The sequence below is a fragment of the Salvia miltiorrhiza genome, chromosome 3 (assembly GCF_028751815.1).
Source record: "Salvia miltiorrhiza cultivar Shanhuang (shh) chromosome 3, IMPLAD_Smil_shh, whole genome shotgun sequence".
NCBI lineage: Eukaryota > Viridiplantae > Streptophyta > Magnoliopsida > Lamiales > Lamiaceae > Salvia > Salvia miltiorrhiza.
This window is the reverse complement of record NC_080389.1, coordinates 61,489,349-61,507,817: the sequence shown is the minus strand read 5'-3', so window position 1 is coordinate 61,507,817 and position 18,469 is coordinate 61,489,349. Positions and strand designations below refer to the sequence as shown.

The window sequence follows — 18,469 nt, the reverse complement described above, 5'->3', positions numbered from 1 at the left end:
AATTAATTAGCGTTATAAAAAAAAGACTACAACAATTTACCTCGTGCGTATGCACGGGTGAAATACTAATCAAAACCAATGAACGTTACATATGTTTCATTATGCATTTATTAAAAATGCTATAGACAATTTCTCATAATTCAATCATGAGTTTCTTATTTTCCGATACATCAAAATCTCCTTTATTAATTACATCAAAAAATGAAAGCAAAAGATAATGCTTGAAAATTCAAAATAAATAAGAAAAAGAAATTTTATTAACTATTCCCTCCGTCCCGCCCAAGATGCTACATATTCCTTTTTGGGCCGTCCCAACGAAGATGCTACATTTCTATATTTGGCAAAAATAAGGAATTTTAAATACTTAATTAACACTAATTAAATATTTCTTTATTACATTCTCTCTCCTACTTTATCACTTTATTATCTTCTCTTTCTTACTTTATCACTTTATTACCTTCTCTTTCTTACTTTATCACTTTCTTTCTCCTACTTTATCACTTTATTATTACACACTTAAAACATTAATCTACAACTCCTTAAATCCCGTGCCGAAAGGTAAATGTAGCGTCTTGGCCGGGACGGAGGGAGTATTATTGTAATGCTACATGTTTAGTAAATTCTCAAGGATGGCAAGTTATTGATAAACACTTTATCCCATTGTTAGTGTTACAATTAGGGAACGTTTACTTTGGAGGATTAGGCTTGATAGATAAAAATAATAAAGTTAATCCCTTATTTACTTTGATGGATTACAACTTTTGGATATCCCAAGGCCCTTGATTATTTCTATCATTCAAGCTAGTTTTGCTTGACTTGTATCCCATGAAAAGGGTGGGATTGGAGATATCCTACTCTTGAGTATAAAAATAATCAGTCATGCATATAATCAAGCTGAAAAGCAAATACAAGGTGTCACAAGCTCTGCTTATAAGATATAAAGGCAAGCATAGGTATGTAACCTGCCTCCATCCTATCAGTATTTGTGCATACACAGGAAAATACTTCATGCACACATTCTTCTCCGTATCATTCTGTGTATTGGCAATTGTCCCCATTTTTCTGGTTGAGACATTTGATGCTTCAATTTGGTTCATGAAATTGCTCAAGGCTTGAATGATGCTCTTAGTGAATTCCCAAGTAGAGAAGCATCTCGATTTCTGACACAATATTCCATTAATAATATACTCCCTCCGTCCCACTCTAATAGGCTCGTTTGTCTTTTTAGGATGTCCCACTAGAATAGGCTCGTTTTTCATTTTGAGTAAAAGAAAGTGTACTTAATTTTCAACTAAAAAGTAAGTTTTCTTAATTTCCGTACCCAAAAGAAGTGAGCCTATTAATGTGGTATCCATGATGTTGATCTTAGTTGGTGATTACATACTTGTCTTGATTTATTTGGAGAATTTGAGATTTCTAAGTGTGGAGAATGTGGGTGAATTGAATTGGGGCATGTGAGCCACTACGAATTGCACTAGCCCCCAATTATGGTGGTGGCCTTTGATTCCTTGAAAAAGTGGTGGGATATGGAAAAATGAATGGCATAGCACTCAAGGCTAAATCACTATTAGTACATATTATTACATCTTAGTCCTATCACCATGAGAAGATAATGTTAAACTGACTAAGAGGTTGCTCAAACATTGTGTTGCTTCTTTTCTCATTTTTTTTTTTTTAATTCGGGGCGTGCATAGCACGTGCCCGCAATAAAGCCGCTCTTCCCCTACCCGTTCTATCGTGAGCCTCTCGAGGAAAAGGGAGGGGCTGCATCGCATTACTCGATGCCTCCTCGAGTCTACTCGAGTAAGAGGCATCGCGCAATGCGATGCGGATGCTCTAAGAGGTTGCTCAAACATTGTGTTGCTTCTTTTCTCAATTTTCAAATTTATCACACAATTTTCCTCTCATTTTAACTTTATCACATCAAATCTCTTCTTGGAATGAATGTTTACCTTTCTTCTATTTTTTGCTCTGGTTTTTCTTCTTCTTCTTTTTATTGCCATTGAAGGATTTTTTGTACTGCGCGTTAAGTCTTACTTGTCTTCTATTTTTTCTCTGTTTTTTCTAATACAACTAATTATATAAAAAATAAAATATAATGCACCAGATTACAAATAAACAACATGCAGATCGAACCTTCGGTTGGCGAAATATAAAACAAAGAGAAGGCGATGCTACGAATGGTATTGAAACGGTATCGAAACTCTTGCGGTGAATCTATAAAGTAAACGAAGCGAGAATCAAAACTAACCTCAAATTAACGGCCTTCGAAGAGGGGAGGCGGCGACCGGAAAAAAACTAAGAGCGCTGGTGAAGCACGGCGGACAGAAGAACTCTTTTGATCACGGCGATCGGAGAAAGTCTAAGAGCGGCGGTCATTATGAACTCTTTTGATCATACTATTTATTCAGGAAGCAAATCCAATGGTTAATATGCTGTCGTCTTCTCATCTCAAAGATAAAGATTTTGATATATATAAATATATGCGGATATATACAATTTAAAATATACAAATTAGAGTGAATATCATACACATTGCACCTCCAAAGTTACAAACGCATCCTTCTTCCATAGATAATTATATTATATTCGGAAGAGGAGATATAGTTTATAATAAATATATATTAAATAGATTATAACTATATATAATATAAAATATGTAGAGGGGTAAAATAGGCAATTCACAAGTTGTCCCATAAAATGCTTAGGCTCTTTTTATATTAGTATTAGTATATATATAGATAGATAGATAGATATAGATTTAAGACTTCTTTTTTGCACTATGTTAATTCTTTATTAATTCTTTTTCCTTCTCAGTATTGTAGTTCTGAAATTCTCCGTCAAGGAATTCAAAGTGCCTCCCAAACCAATTCCATCATCAGTGACGCACTGACGATATGATTTCTATTTGTAAAGTTTTATTTAATTGACAAAATTATTTTGAATAGTAAGCATAATGGCAAATGCGTGACTTAGAATCGAATAATACAATCTCGTATAAGACTAGGATAAAGAAATCCACTTTTAGTACAAGATTTAATGTAACATCTTTTTTAAGAACCAATTGATTATTTTGGTAATCATATTGCTGTAATGTTATTCCCTTCATAATATATAGGTTGTTTCCCCTTCATAAATTTGACAATCTGTTACCGAAGATTAAGTTGTAGAAGTCCAAATAATCATTAATGAAACAACCGAAATGACTATCCCAAATGCAGTGAGCACTACATTTGTTTAAGTACACATGCATGTATTGTATATACATACAAAACAAAACAAAACAAATGAAGCAAGCACACACTATTACTCCACTAATAACCAAGAAAAATAGGATTTGAATCATGATTAAGTCCATTAATTTGTAGTCTCTTTAAGTGACTGGGGCCCACATTTGTAGTCCACAACCTCAAGTCTTCCATTAATTTGTATGGACGACTTGACTCAAAAGCCACACCCATCAAGACTCTCAAGTCTTCCATTAATTTGTGTATATATATGTGATGATTATTGGATGCAGTTATTAGCGACTTAATCATCATAATACAATCACAAGTTGCAACCATGGAGAAAAAGCTTTATTGCATTTTGCTGTATGCATTCCTAATTACCATAACCTTCCCAATGCTTTCTTCTGAAGCCAAACAACCTCTGAGCCTTGCAACTGATCAAACTGCCCTTCTTTCACTCAAACATACATCTCTTTTACTTGCAACTAATTGGACCAACTCCACCTCCGTCTGCAGCTGGATTGGCATCACTTGCAGCTTCCGCCACCACAGAGTAGCTGCCTTGAATCTCTCAAACATGGCTCTCTCCGGCACTATTCCACCACAGCTCGGACACCTCTCTTTCCTCGTCTCCCTCGACCTCACCAACAACCTTTTCCATGACAATTTGCCTCAAGAGCTGTCTCTCCTTCGCCGTTTGAAGTTCATATCTTTCCGACTCAACAACTTCACGGGAGACATCCCTCCGATGTTGGGTCAATTACCAAAATTAGAGTACTTGAATTTACGCAACAACAGATTCATAGGTTCCATCCCAAAATCGCTCTCAAACCTCACAAACCTACAATTTCTTGACTTAACTTACAATTCTCTAAGTGGAGAAATTCCAAAAGAGTTGGGAAGACTTCAAAGTCTACAAACTCTGCATATTGAATACAATCATCTCTCCGGTGCAATACCATCAGCCATATTCAACATGTCGACCTTGGTGACTATAGCCTTGACAGGCAATGAATTGAGTGGAAGTCTTCCAACAGACATGTGCAGTAATCTTCCATTTCTTGCAGGGATTTATCTTTCTGTCAATCAACTGAGTGGCGCGATTCCCACAAATCTATCCCAATGTTCACGACTTGAGTATTTGAGCCTCTCTTACAACTCTTTTAGTGGGGAGATACCTTCAGAAATCGGCTACTTAACATCTCTTCGGGAGTTATATCTTGGTGCTAACAATTTGAATGGTATGGTTCAACTTCTTATCACATAAATTTGTGTAAATGAGATTTTATGACATTTTTTTTGCCAGGAATACTACCACATGAGATTGGCCATCTTCAGAATCTGGTTACTTTTCATGCTGGACAGAACGAGATTTCGGGCTCAATTGATTTCAATATTTTCATGAATATGTCTTCTCTGCAAACCTTAGCACTAAGGCGTAACAAATTCACGGGGAACCTTTCAAGGGATGTCGGGAATATTACTACGCTCACATATTTAGACCTCTCGGAAAACCATTTTACAGGTACGACAGAGTAATTTTCATGTAAATTGGTCTGTTTAGCTACAATGTGTTTTTGAAATCTTATGTTTTGCAGGCCTTATTCCCACTGAATTTGGCCAACTTTACCATTTGGAGACATTAGTACTACAGGGGAACAACTTGAGTGGTTCGATTCCACATGAGCTCTTTAACATTTCAACTCTTCGGATTCTTTCACTTGCCGTCAATACCCTGTCAGGGGTTCTTCCAACCCATTTATGCCATGCCTCTCCCTTTCTTGAACAACTTTATCTTGGCAGTAATTCTATCACTGGAGCAATACCTAACTCCATCTCTAATTGTTCTCAACTCATAAACCTCTCACTTCCTGATAACAAATTTAGTGGTTATATACCTACTCATCTCTGCAAAGTAAGACTTCTTCAAAGTCTTCAACTATTCAGCAACAATCTTACCCAGGCACCATCTTCTTCCTTCATTACTTCATTGACAAATTGCAAGTCTCTAACTTATTTGGATATTTCTGATAATCCTCTAAATGGTGTCATTCCAGCTTCTGTCGGGAACTTATCTTCCTTACTCGAAAGTTTTTATGCCTACAACTGCAAATTTAGTGGCAACATTCATGTTGAAATAGGCAATCTAAGCAATTTGATGACATTGACGTTGTCAGCAAATGAGTTATCTGGTAATATTCCACCAACTATTAGACATTTGCATGAACTTCAAGGATTAGATCTGTCTGCTAACAGGTTGGGAGGTTCAATACCACATGCTATATGTGATCTATTCAGCCTCAATACTTTAGTTATGAGCCAGAATCAATTTTCAGGCCCAATTCCTAAATGTCTGGGAAATGTCTCTTCTTTAAGAAATCTTTATCTAGACTCCAACATGTTGAATTCAAGCATACCATCAAACTTATGGGGCCTAAATGATTTGATCAATCTTGACTTGTCCTCAAATTCATTAAATGGGTCACTACCTCTAGAGATGAGTAACTTAGGAGCAGCGATCTATATAAACCTATCGATGAATCAGTTGTCAAAGTCTATTCCTAGCACTATTGGGAAGTTGCAGAATTTGGTTGATCTGTCTTTGGCAAATAATAGACTAGAAGGTTCTATTCCTGTGTCTATGGGAAGCATGATCAGTTTGGAAAATCTCGACTTGTCGTACAACAACCTCTCTGGTTCAATCCCAAAGTCTTTAGAAGCACTTCAACACCTCGACTACTTTAATGTCTCTTTCAATAGTTTAAGTGGAGAAATTCCTAGTGGAGGTTCCTTTAGAAACTTCACTATGGATTGTTTTAAGGGTAATGAGGCATTGTGTGGAATCCCCAAGTTCCATGTTCAAATTTGCTCTTCAATTTCTAATCACGGATCAAAGAGAGAGAAGGTGGAACGAGCTTCGTTTATTATTTTCGGGGTTGTGGCTTTCATCTCAGTTGTTTCTTTGGTCTGCATAATTGTCAGAAACAAAAGGAAAGATAAAACGACTAGAGAAGTTGATGAGTTGATATTCATTGTGCCCGAAATAATCTCTTATTATGAACTGATGCAAGCAACAGAAAGATTCGACGAAAGCAATTTACTTGGCACTGGGAGTTCTTGCTCTGTTTATAAAGGAATTCTTAACAATGGGAAAGATATCGCTGTCAAGGTGTTTAATATGCAGCTAGAAGGTATTTCAAGAATATTTGATGTTGAATGTGAGATACTACGTAGCATTCGACACAAAAATCTGACAAGCGTCATAAGCAGTTGCTCCAATGAAGAGTTCAAGGCATTAGTACTTGAATATATGCCAAAGGGAAACCTTGAAAAATGGTTATATTCCCACAACTATTGCTTGAATATGATGGAAAGATTGAATATAATGATTGATGTTGCATCTGCTTTGGAGTATCTTCACCACGGTTATTCAATGCCCATTGTCCACAGCGACTTGAAGCCTAGTAATGTGCTGTTAGATGAAGACATGGTTGCCCATGTAAGCGACTTTGGGATAGCAAAGTTGTTATGCGATGGAGATAGCTTTGTGTTAACCAACACGCTAGCAACATTGGGTTACATCGCTCCAGGTGAAGTTTCTCTAAATATATTGATTGCACTTCACTTTCAATCAATTAACTAGCACACACCCTCTCGTGCGATGCATGATCATTATCGAAACTGAACGATATTTTAAATAAATAAATATGCATATTAAATATATAATTTAAATATAAATAAATATAAATATAAATCTGAAAAATGGTTTCATCGGTGAGTCGTAAGTGCATATATACCATGTAATTTGAATAAACATGACAACAGTTATTTTTATATGCATCAAAATTTTTATTTGTGTATTTTACCGACAAAATTTTTATTCGTTTTAAATTTATTTTTTTATAATTTTTATATCAAATTAAAGATCTTTTCGTTATCTTTAATTTAACATCCATGTTGAATACTCCCTCCGTCCGCCAAGATTATGTCAAATTGCTTGGGCACAGGATTTAATAAAATTGGTGATGGTTTTGATGTAGTGGAGAAATGATCCCACCACTATATGAGATGTGTGGTTGAGATTGAATTTTGGGTGGTTTTTTTGTAAATAGAGAGTGTTAGTAAGGATAAAATATTAAAGAGGATGGTGGGACCATTACCTTAAAAGGAAAGTGACATAATCTAGGCGGAAGCCCGATATAGTAATTGTGACATAATCTTGGCGGACGGAGAGAGTATCTTTTTATTAATCAAAGTTGACGATTTTTATAAAAGAATCAAAACAAAAAAAGAAAAATGAGGAGAGAGAAATTTTGATGGAAAAAAGTAGCCGTTATATTGCTCTTTTATATAATATATAGATTATGTCTTCCTTACTGCATACATCATGCTTTTTTTTCCCCAGAGTATGGCTTGGAAGGGCTAGTTTCAACAAGGTGTGATGTGTATAGCTACGGGGTGATGTTGATTGAAACTTTTACGAGAAAAAGGCCTAGTGATGATATGTTTTGCGGAGATATGAGCTTAAAGAGATGGGTAGAACTCTCACTTTCGGAGAGCCCACATGAAGTGATAGATGCCAACTTAGTCATGAATTTGGAGGAAGAAATGATTGACAAGAATATGCAGTGTGTATCATCCATACTTGAATTGGCTCTTAAATGCTCTGTGGACTCTCCCGAGGATAGAATCAACATGAAACAAGCACATGCAGAGTTGCTGAAAATCAAACGTCGATTTTCCCAATGAGATTCAAGTAAGCTATTTCAAAGTTCTATGTTATTTCTAAAAGGATATCATATCCCAAATTTTCTATCGCAAAGTTAGCTAATGGTGTCTTCTTCATTTGGTGGTCTTATGAGGCACGCAGTGTTGATGATTTTGAAGAGGCAGTAATTTGGCTCTGGATAGTGGTGAGGTGGATGACATAAAGAATGGAAAATTTGGCTTGGTCCGTTTGTTGGTTTTTCCTATCGTTGTTAATTCGTTCTTCTTGTTTTAATGATGGTCGGTCCTTAGTTAGTATCCTTGTGCTTTCAAGGGTTTGCTAGGTTTTCTTTTTCGTTTTTCTCCTTTTATATAATCTCTATTTCAACAACTGACACTCAAGGTTTCTCTATCCCTCTTTCCTCCTTATTTTATGTTCTTTAGTTTACATATAATCTTCTTCGTCACAGCTTTAAATGCAAAATCTTTCTTAAAAACGCCTCTGCCTCACCATTCTCACCAACAAAAACAACCCCTCTCAAAAGAGTTGTGAAAATTTTGATATTCCGCTCGCAGCCGAACTTGATCAAGCTGCCCAGAAACGCAAACCCGATCTTCACACGGCATAGAAGGTAGCAGAAATTTATTGTGATACTCAACGAGCACACATTCAATTCGACGTCCCATTGGCGCATTCCGTCGAACATGTAGAGGGTAACTCGGTAAATTCCCCAATTTTACAGTGTAACTCAACTTTTCTGGACTATTAAATACTATTATCGAAAAAGGCACTGAAAACAGTTGCTATGTGGATTTCTTTTTGTATGTTGATATCGTGGTCGTGTTATTCTTTGTTTTTATTTGGGAGATTATTGTTTACATGTTGTTGTATGTAAATTATTAACTCGTTGCATTATTTATTTAGAATATTTAGCATAAACAGATGAAATATAAAAAATGGTTTATGCATGTGTGAATTCTGTGGCTTATGTTTGACTATTCAACTAATTTTTTGTTTAGTGGGATGTGTCTCATTAATTTGCTTGTGTTGCATATGAGTTTTTTCTTTGTTTTTATTGATTTTAATATTCAAAACATATTAGTGATAGTCTTGACCTAATGTAATGTTTTGTTTGGATCATAGCTAAAATAAGAGACCTTTTATATTTTTGATTAATTTATTTCACTTTTTTATTTTAAAAAAAATATCGAGGTTGCTGTGCTACCCATAATCACAATTAGGGAATAAAATCTCGTGTGGATTACTATAATTTAACAAACTTTGCGTTTGAACATGTTTGGTGGGTCAAAGTAATAAAAGATTTTAATTATTAAATTACTAAGAAATGTGAAGTAATCTAATCATGAGGATGCTAGTCGATCTCCGTATATATAAACGTAATTAATTTCATCAATTTTTTTAAAACAATATATCTAATCTATTAGAAAGTAAATAGTGATGTTGATATGAAGGGCTGTGCTGCGCTTGCAGTGCTCAAGCGATAAGGCACTGATCCATCAATATGTGGTCGCAAAATGGAACATGACATCCAACGGCTGCATGGCATTCTCGAAGGGCCTTTTTTTAACCTCAAGTCTAAGTCTTCGTCTTTGTCTCAACCTCAAGTCTTCGTCTTCGTCGTCTCAGTCTCTATAAGTGATCGTATGTTGAACTAGTTTTATTGTGAAGCCGGTTTCACCATGAAAGAGACCACCTCAAAAATAAAAATGAAGCATACAGATGTAACCTGCTGATAGGTGAGGAAAGAGTCTATATACACTTCCCATGTATACTAAATAATATAATATTTTTAAACTTAGCATATAAATAACAATGAAAATTAATGAACCTAGCTAGCTAGTTCCCACTTAACCAATTTTACTGTTTCCTAAATTTTTATAAGGCATTCAAATTGTTATGCAAAAGTCCCTATTCCCTTAAACTTGAAGGAAATTGTGAAAAACATATATATAGCCCTCATAAGAGTTCTTTACATATCATAGCCCATTCATAGCATCTTGCAGTTGAGATGATAATATTCCATAATAATTCAAAAAAATTCGAGAAATCTGAGATGAGTAGCATAGTGTCAAAAAATATATATATAGCCCTCAAGTTTTCGTCTCAGTCTCTATAAGTGATTGGGCATCTAAGGAGGACTTGACTCAAACAGAAAAAACAAAAAACAAAAAAGACATCAAAAGCCACATCCATCAAGACTCTCAAGTCAAGAAACTCTTGTAATATTTGTGTATATATGATGATTATTTCATACAGTTAATTATTAGGCACTTAATTATCATAATACAACTAATTAATAGTAGAAATATTCAAAACTATATAATACAGCATGAAGGAGCGAGGCAACTGCCTCTCAGTTCATGCTGTAGAACACAATTTTTAAGTCTTCGTCTTTGTCTCAATTCTTCACCTTCGTCTTCGTCTGCGTCTCTGTCTTTGTCTCAGCCTCAAGTCTTCGTCTTCTTCTCAGCCGGGCCAACATTTGTATGGACCACGAGAGAGTAGGGATGGAAATAACATCCAACGACGAACTTGACTCAAACGGAAAAAAACAAAAAACAAAAAAGACATCAAAAGCCACACCCATCAAGACTCTCAAGTCTTGTAATATTTGTGTATATATATTTGATGATTATTGGATGCAGTTATTAGAGACTTAATTATCATAATACAGTCACAATTTGCAGCCATGGAGAAAAAGCTTTATTGCATTTTGCCTTATGCATTCCTAATTACCATAACCTTCCCAATGCTTTCCTCTGAAGCCAAACAACCTTTGAGCCTTGCAACTGATCAAACTTCCCTTCTTTCACTCAAACAACACATCACCTCCGACCCTTCTCTTTTACTCGCAACTAATTGGACCAATTCGAGCTCCGTCTGCAGCTGGATTGGCGTCACTTGCAGCTTCCGCCACCACAGAGTAGCTGCCTTGAATCTCTCCAACATGGCTCTCTCCGCCACCATTCCACCACAGCTCGGACACCTCTCCTTCCTCGTCTCCCTCGACCTCACCAACAACCTTTTCCATGGAGATTTGCCGCAAGATCTGTCTCTCCTTCGCCGTTTGAAGTTCATATCTTTCCGACTCAACAACTTCACCGGAGACATCCCTCCGATGTTCGGTCAGTTACCAAAATTAGAGTACTTGTCTTTAAGCAACAACAGCTTCATAGGTTCCATCCCAAAATCGCTCTCAAACCTCACAAACCTACAATTGCTTGACTTATCTTACAATTCTCTAAGTGGAGAAATTCCAAAAGAGTTGGGAAGACTTCAAAGTCTAAAAACTCTGTATGTTCGATTCAATCATCTTTCCGGTGCTATACCATCATCCATATTCAACATCTCGACCCTTGTATCTATGGGCTTCACATACAATGAATTGAGTGGAAGTCTTCCAACAGACATGTGCAGTAATCTTCCATCTCTTACTGGGATTTATCTTTCTTCCAATCAGCTGAGTGGCGCGATTCCCACAAATCTATCCCAATGTTCACGACTTGAGTATTTGAGCCTCTCTTACAACTCTTTTAGTGGGGAGATACCTTCAGAAATCGGCTACTTAACATCTCTTCGGGAGTTATATCTTGGTGGTAACAATTTGAATGGTATGGTTCAACTTCTTATCACATAAATTTGTGTAAATGAGATTTGATTAGTTTCATGACACTTTTTTTTGCCAGGAATACTACCACATGAGATTGGCCATCTTCAGAGTCTAGTTGATTTTGGTGTTGAACAGAATGAGATTGCGGGCTCAATTAATTTCAGTATTTTCATGAATATGTCTTCTCTGCAAACCTTAATACTATGCCGTAACAAATTCACAGGGAACCTTTCAAGGGATGTCGGGAATATTACCATGCTAAAAAAGTTATACCTCTCGGAAAACTATTTTACAGGTACAACAGAGTAATTTTCATGTAAATTGTCTGTTTAGCTACAATATGTGTTTTTAGCCACAGTTTTGAAATCTCATTTTTTGCAGGGCTTATTCCCACTGAATATGGCCAACTTTACCATTTGGAGTTATTACAATTAGACTTGAACATCTTGAGTGGTTCGATTCCACATGAGCTCTTTAACATTTCAACTCTTCAGAGGCTTTCACTTGTCCGCAATGCTCTGTCAGGGGTTCTTCCAACCCATTTATGCCATGCCTCTCCCTTTCTTCAAGGATTGTATCTTGGCGGAAATTCTATCACTGGAGCAATACCCAACGCTATCTCTAACTGTTCTCAACTCATAATCCTCTCACTTGCTGAAAACAAATTCAGTGGTTATATACCTATTCATCTCGGCAACCTAAGACTTCTTCAAGGTCTTCAACTGCATAGAAACAATCTTACCCAGCCACCATCTTCTTCCTTCATTACTTCATTGACAAATTGCAAGTCTCTAACTACTTTGTCAATTGGTGATAATCCTCTAAATGGTGTCATTCCAGCTTCTGTCGGGAACTTATCTTCCTCTCTTCAAACATTCAGTGTCAAAAACTGCAAATTCAGTGGCAGCATTCCCGTTGAAATAGGCAATTTAAGCAATTTGATGACATTGGTGTTGTCGGCAAATGAGTTATCTGGTAATATTCCACCAACTATTAGACATTTGCATGAACTTCAAGGATTAGATCTGTTTGATAACATGTTGGGAGGCTCAATACCACATGCTATATGTGATTTGTTCAGGCTCAATACTTTACTTATGGGTAAGAATCAATTTTCAGGCCCAATTCCTAAATGTCTGGGAAATGTCTCCTCTTTAAGAGATCTATATCTAGACTCCAACATTTTGAATTCTAGCATACCATCAAGCTTATGGGGCCTAAAAGATTTGATCAATCTAGACTTGTCCTCAAATTCATTAAATGGGTCACTACCGCTAGAGATGAGTAACTTAGGAGCAGCAATTCATATAAACCTATCGATGAATCACTTGTCAAAGTCTATTCCTACCACTATTGGGAAGTTGCAGAATTTGGTTAGTTTGTCTTTGGCAAATAATAGACTAGAAGGTTCTATTCCTGTGTCTATGGGAAGCATGATCAATTTGGCAGATCTCGACTTGTCGTACAACAACCTCTCTAGTTCAATTCCAAAGTCTTTAGAAGCACTTCAACACCTCGAATTCTTTAATGTCTCTTTCAATAGTTTAAGTGGAGAAATTCCTCATGGAGGTTCTTTTAAAAACTTCACTATGGATTCTTTTAAGGGTAATGCGGCATTGTGTGGAATCCCCAAGTTCCATGTCCAAATTTGCTCTTCAATTTCTAATCACAGATCAAAGAGAAAGAAGGTGGAACGAGCTTCATTTATTGTTTTTGGGGTTGTGGCTTTCATCTCAGTTGTTTCTTTGGTCTTTATAATTGTCAGAAACAAAAGAAAAGATAAGACGACTAGAGAAGTTGATGAGTTGATATTCATTGTGTCGGAAAGAATCTCTTATTATGAACTGCTGCAAGCAACGAAAAGATTCGATGAAAGCAATTTACTTGGCATTGGGAGTTCTTGCTCTGTTTATAAAGGAATTCTTAACAACGGGAGGGAGATCGCTGTCAAGGTGTTTAATATGCAGGTAGAAGGTATTTCAAGAATATTTGATGTTGAATGTGAGATACTACGTAGCATTCGACACAAGAATCTGACAAACGTCATAAGCAGTTGCTCCAATGAAGAGTTCAAGGCATTAGTACTTGAATATATGCCAAAGGGAAATCTTGAAAAATGGTTATATTCGCACAACTATTGCTTGAATATGATGGAAAGATTGAATATAATGATTGATGTTGCATCTGCTTTGGAGTATCTTCACCACGGTTATTCAATGCCCATTGTCCACAGTGACTTGAAGCCTAGTAATGTGTTGTTAGATGAAGACATGGTTGCCCATGTAAGCGACTTTGGGATAGCAAAGTTGCTATGCGATGGAGATAGCTTTGCGTTAACAAACACGCTAGCAACATTGGGTTACATCGCTCCAGGTGAAGTTTCTCTAAATATACTAATTGCACTTCACTTTCTTTTTCTTTTTTCTAAATATACTAATTGCACTTCACTTTCTTTTTCTTTTTTTTTTTATCGGGCAAAGTCATGTTAGATGTTAGTAATTAGTTCCCCATCCACTCCAAGAACCACCTTATCTCTCCATTCACCAAAATCCACCTTATATCTCCAATCTCCAATTCGCTCCCAAGAGGGATCGAACCCGGGTCACTTCACTTAAGTGAGGACCTGGTGGCCAGTGGGCTAAGCCCCCTGGTTAATTGCACTTCACTTTCTATCAACTAATTATGTCTTCCTTACTGCATACATCATGCTTTTTTTTTATTCCAGAGTATGGCTTGGAAGGGCTAGTTTCAACAAGGTGTGATGTGTATAGCTACGGGGTGATGTTGATTGAAACTTTTACGAGAAAAAGGCCTAGTGATGATATGTTTTGCGGAGATATGAGCTTAAAGAGATGGGTAGAACTCTCACTTTCGGAGAACCCACATGAAGTGATAGATGCCAACTTAGTCATGAATTTGGAGGAAGAAATGATTGACAAGAATATGCAGTGTGTATCATCCATACTTGAATTGGCTCTTAAATGCTCTGCGGACTCTCCCAGGGATAGAATCAACATGAAACAAGCACATGCAGAGTTGCTGAAAATCAAACGTCGATTTTCCCTATGAGATTCAAGTAAGCTATTTCAAAGTTCTATGTTATTTCTAAAAGGATATCATATCCCAAATTTTCTATCGCAAAGTTAGCTAATGATGTCTTCTTCATTTGGTGGCTTTGATGAGGCACGCAGTGTTGATGATTTTGAAGAGGCAGTAATTTGGCTCTGGATAGTGGTGAGGTGGATGACATAAAGAATGGAAAATTTGGCTTGGTCCGTTTGTTGGTTTTTCCTATCGTTGTTAATTCGTTCTTCTTGTTTCTTTTTTTTTCTTTTACCGGTGTTTTTCCCATTGGGTTTTCGCCAGAAAGGTTTTAATGATGGTCGGTCCTTAGTATCCTTGTGCTTTCAAGGGTTTGCTAGGTTTTCTTTTTCGTTGTTCTCCTTTTATATAATTTCTGTTTCAACAACTGATACTCAAGGTTTTTCTATCCCTCTTTCCTCCTTATTTTATGTTCTTGAGTTTACATATAATCTTCTTTGTCACAGCTTTAAATGCAAAATCTTTCTGAAAAACGCCTCTGCCTCACCATTCTCACCAACCAAAACAAACCCTCTCAAAAGAGTTCTGAAAATTTTGATATTCCGCTCGCAGCCGAACTTGATCAAGCTTCCCAGAAGCGCAAACCCGATCTTCACATGGCATAGAAGGTAGCAGCAATTTATTGTGATACTCATCGAGCACACATTCAATTCGACGTCCCATTGGCGCATTCCGTCGAACATGTAGAGGGCAACTCGGTATATCCCCCAATTTTACCGCGTAACTCAACTTTTCTGGAATATTAAATAAATTATTATCGAATAAGGCACTGAAAACAGTTGCTATGTGGATTTTTTTTTGTATGTGGGTATCGCGGTCATGTTATTGTTGTATGTAAATTATTAACTCGTTACATTATTTAGCATAAACCGATGAAATATAAAAAAGGGTTTATGCATGTGTGAATTCTGTGGCTTATGTTTGACTATTCAACTAATTTTTTGTTTAGTGGGATGTGTCTTATTTGCTTGTGTTGCATATGAGTTTTTTCTTTGTTTTTATTGATTTTAATATTCAAAACATATTAGTGATAGTCTTCACCTAATGTAATGTTTTGTTTGGATCATAGCTAAAATAAGAGGCCTTTTATATTTTTAATTAATTTATTTCACTTTTATATTTTTTAAAAAATATGGAGGTTGCTGTGCTACCCATAATCACAATTAGGGAATAAAATCTCGTGTGGATTACTATAATTTAACAAACTTTGCGTTTGAACATGTTTGGTGGGTCAAAGTAATAGAAGATTTCCGTATATATAAAATAATTTATGCTTGTAAATGAAATTATTTAAAGATATATATAAATTAATAAATATTCGTTCTTGTTTTCTTTCGTTGAATCAATAGACATGTAATGATTTGTGATACTAATAGATATATTAACACTTGATCTCTTAGAGATATTGGCCAGATTTGTACTTATATTATGGAAAGCATGCTTTTATCATACATTAAACTTACATATATATTTGGATTTATGACATGATCAAGTCAATTCTGCCAAAATAGAAGAGACTTGTTATTAAAGCAAATTTAAAGCAAATTGATAAACTGATATATAAAAATACACAAATTCAATCCCATATACTCTCTAATAGAACACATTTAAGTATCTTATTAGAGTGTCTTATACGTGACTCGTTCAATAGAGATCCGATTCAATCCGATTATATTACACAAATAGTCTACTTTTACTTGCATAAGATAACATTTTTATCTACATTTCTTCCATAAAAAGTATTATTTGCATTTAAGAAAAATTCTTATTAATTCTTATTAATAAAATTGTAGTATAATTGAATGAGGAGGAGGCCGAACGGTTCAGACCGATGCATGGAACCCCGACTCGCATGGTGCGGAAATCGAAAATCCACACACGAGACCAACTCATAAAATTAAGTAAGAATTTTCTTTTTATTCTATCCAAGGGAAAACGTACATCGAAAATTACAAGAAAACAAGCTAAAATTTATAAGGACGGGAAAAAAATGAAAGAGTCTTGCTCTGTGTGAGAATGTCTTACTGTTCAATGTAATTATTCAAATTCGTATTTAATCAAAGTAATATATGTAATTACAAACACCAACAAAATTAAAATTTAACAATTGAAATATAGGATTGGGTACAAATAATGGCGCCGTTTTAGAGTAAAACAATCTCACAAATTTTAGTCGGAGGGGAAAAAAAGGCGAATTTCTAATAAAGTATGGTTTCAATTCCATTTTATTGGTCAACTAAAAAAAATCCATTTTTATTGTTGGATAAATGGTATCAGCCCATTAGAATTTTGCATACAAACGAATTTCATGAAGAAATAATTAATTTACTTCCGATGAAACGCAATATTAAATTATGATTCTCTGACATGTGTTCTAAAACCTTTTTTGTAATGTTACGTTTTAACTTAATTTTTATACTCATGTAAAAAAAAAACCTTAATTTTTTTTTCTATTTTTTTAATTTATATACAAGTAAAAGCGAAATGAAAAATGTGGCTCTGCTTTCTTTTAAGTTTTTGTATTAGCCCAATTAATAGGCTGCGGAATCCAATGTTTTTGTATGTATGTATGATATGTTGTCTATTGAAGGAGCCCATTTATATTGGGCCTTTTTAGTTGGATAGCTAAATTTACTTTTAGCCCATTAGGCAAATCAGATCACTGAATCAATTTTAAAAACAAGGCTTTCAAAGGGTGATTCTATTCATAAACCCCATTTCATTTTTACTCTTTATATAGTCACTATCTAAAACAATAGTTATAAATTTACTCTATATTTTATCCTAGCTATATCTATATATGTGGGCTATAAAGAGTAAAATGAGAACCATGAATAAAATCACCCGCTTTTAATTATATATGAAGCGTATATAGTCTTTCAAAAATAAAAATAAAAATAAAAATGTACTATCATGCAGCTGTAATATGCTGATAGGTGAGAGAATAGTCTGCATACACACATACCATGTATATTAAATGGAGTAATATACTCCCTCCGTCCCGCGAAGCGTGACCCACTTTCCTTTCTGGGTTGTCCCACGAAGCTTGACCTGTTTCTAAAAATAGTAAAAAATTTACCCTTTATTCACCTTTTCATTTTTTCACCTACCACACTTAACACACAAAATACCAATTTTTTAATTCTCGTGCCGAAAAGAAATGGGTCACGCTTCATGGGACGGAGGGAGTAGTATTTTTAAACATAACATATAAATCAGAATGAAAAATGAACCTAGCTAGGATATTCAAGTTGTTATGTAAAGGTCCATGTTCCCTTAAACTTAAAGGAAATCGTGAAAAATATATAATAGCCCTAATAAGAGTTTTTGTACATATATCATAGCCCATTCATAGCATCTTGCAGTTGAGATGAAAATATTTCATAATAATTCTAAAAATTTCGAAATCTGAGATGAGTACTATAGTATTGAAAAAAAATAAAATACTGTATATTGTTTGAAAAGGAGGTGACTATCCTAGGAGTTGTCTCTCTAGTAAAAGGCAGAAGATCAGGTACTATTAGGTACACATGTATGTATTGTATATACATACAAAACAAAACAAAACAAGCAAGCACACACATCCCTTCTTTGTGAGGCTGAGGCAGTCAATAATTTTGCAGTTGCAAAAGCTACATGCCACTGAACTCAAACAGCTCATCCAAAATGTGGACCCAAAGCTGCATACAAACAAAAGGAATTTCAAGTCTCCTTCTAGTCGGGGACGGAGCTAGGATTTTAAAAATATTTTAATACATAAAACGAATTTAATTAGACAAGCGAAATCACAATTTTATG

At 35.4% G+C, this 18,469-nt stretch overlaps 3 protein-coding genes across 6 annotated transcripts; all 3 read left to right on the top strand.

Moving 5' to 3' along the window:
• The first annotated feature begins 3,564 nt into the window (after positions 1-3,564).
• On the top strand, positions 3,565-4,497 carry LOC131019097 (putative receptor-like protein kinase At3g47110). The gene has a single exon (XM_057947779.1). It carries the CDS (start codon positions 3,565-3,567, stop codon positions 4,495-4,497), a length of 933 nt encoding a protein of 310 aa, XP_057803762.1.
• Positions 4,036-8,906, top strand: LOC131015196 (receptor kinase-like protein Xa21). Of its 3 annotated transcripts, none has more exons than XR_009098473.1 (5): positions 4,036-4,755; positions 4,829-6,820; positions 7,636-7,986; positions 8,101-8,143; positions 8,514-8,651. XR_009098473.1 is itself a non-coding variant. In XM_057943470.1 (3 exons), exons 1-3 carry the CDS (start codon positions 4,518-4,520, stop codon positions 7,977-7,979), a joined length of 2,574 nt encoding a protein of 857 aa, XP_057799453.1. In that variant the 5' UTR covers positions 4,036-4,517; the 3' UTR covers positions 7,980-8,906. The 3 variants fall into 3 exon arrangements, 1 of the variants encoding a protein (XP_057799453.1); XR_009098472.1 differs by having other exon boundaries at positions 8,101-8,181; positions 8,514-8,645; XM_057943470.1 differs by having other exon boundaries at positions 7,636-8,906.
• Positions 8,907-10,627: 1,721 nt separating this feature from the next.
• LOC131015195 (probable LRR receptor-like serine/threonine-protein kinase At3g47570) lies at positions 10,628-15,534 on the top strand. 2 transcript variants are annotated; one of them, XM_057943468.1, is made up of 5 exons: positions 10,628-11,570; positions 11,646-11,864; positions 11,951-13,942; positions 14,295-14,645; positions 14,761-15,534. In XM_057943468.1, exons 1-4 carry the CDS (start codon positions 10,649-10,651, stop codon positions 14,636-14,638), a joined length of 3,477 nt encoding a protein of 1,158 aa, XP_057799451.1. In that variant the 5' UTR covers positions 10,628-10,648; the 3' UTR covers positions 14,639-14,645; positions 14,761-15,534. The 2 variants fall into 2 exon arrangements, with proteins under 2 accessions (XP_057799451.1, XP_057799450.1); XM_057943467.1 differs by having other exon boundaries at positions 14,295-15,534.
• The last annotated feature ends 2,935 nt before the right edge of the window (positions 15,535-18,469 follow it).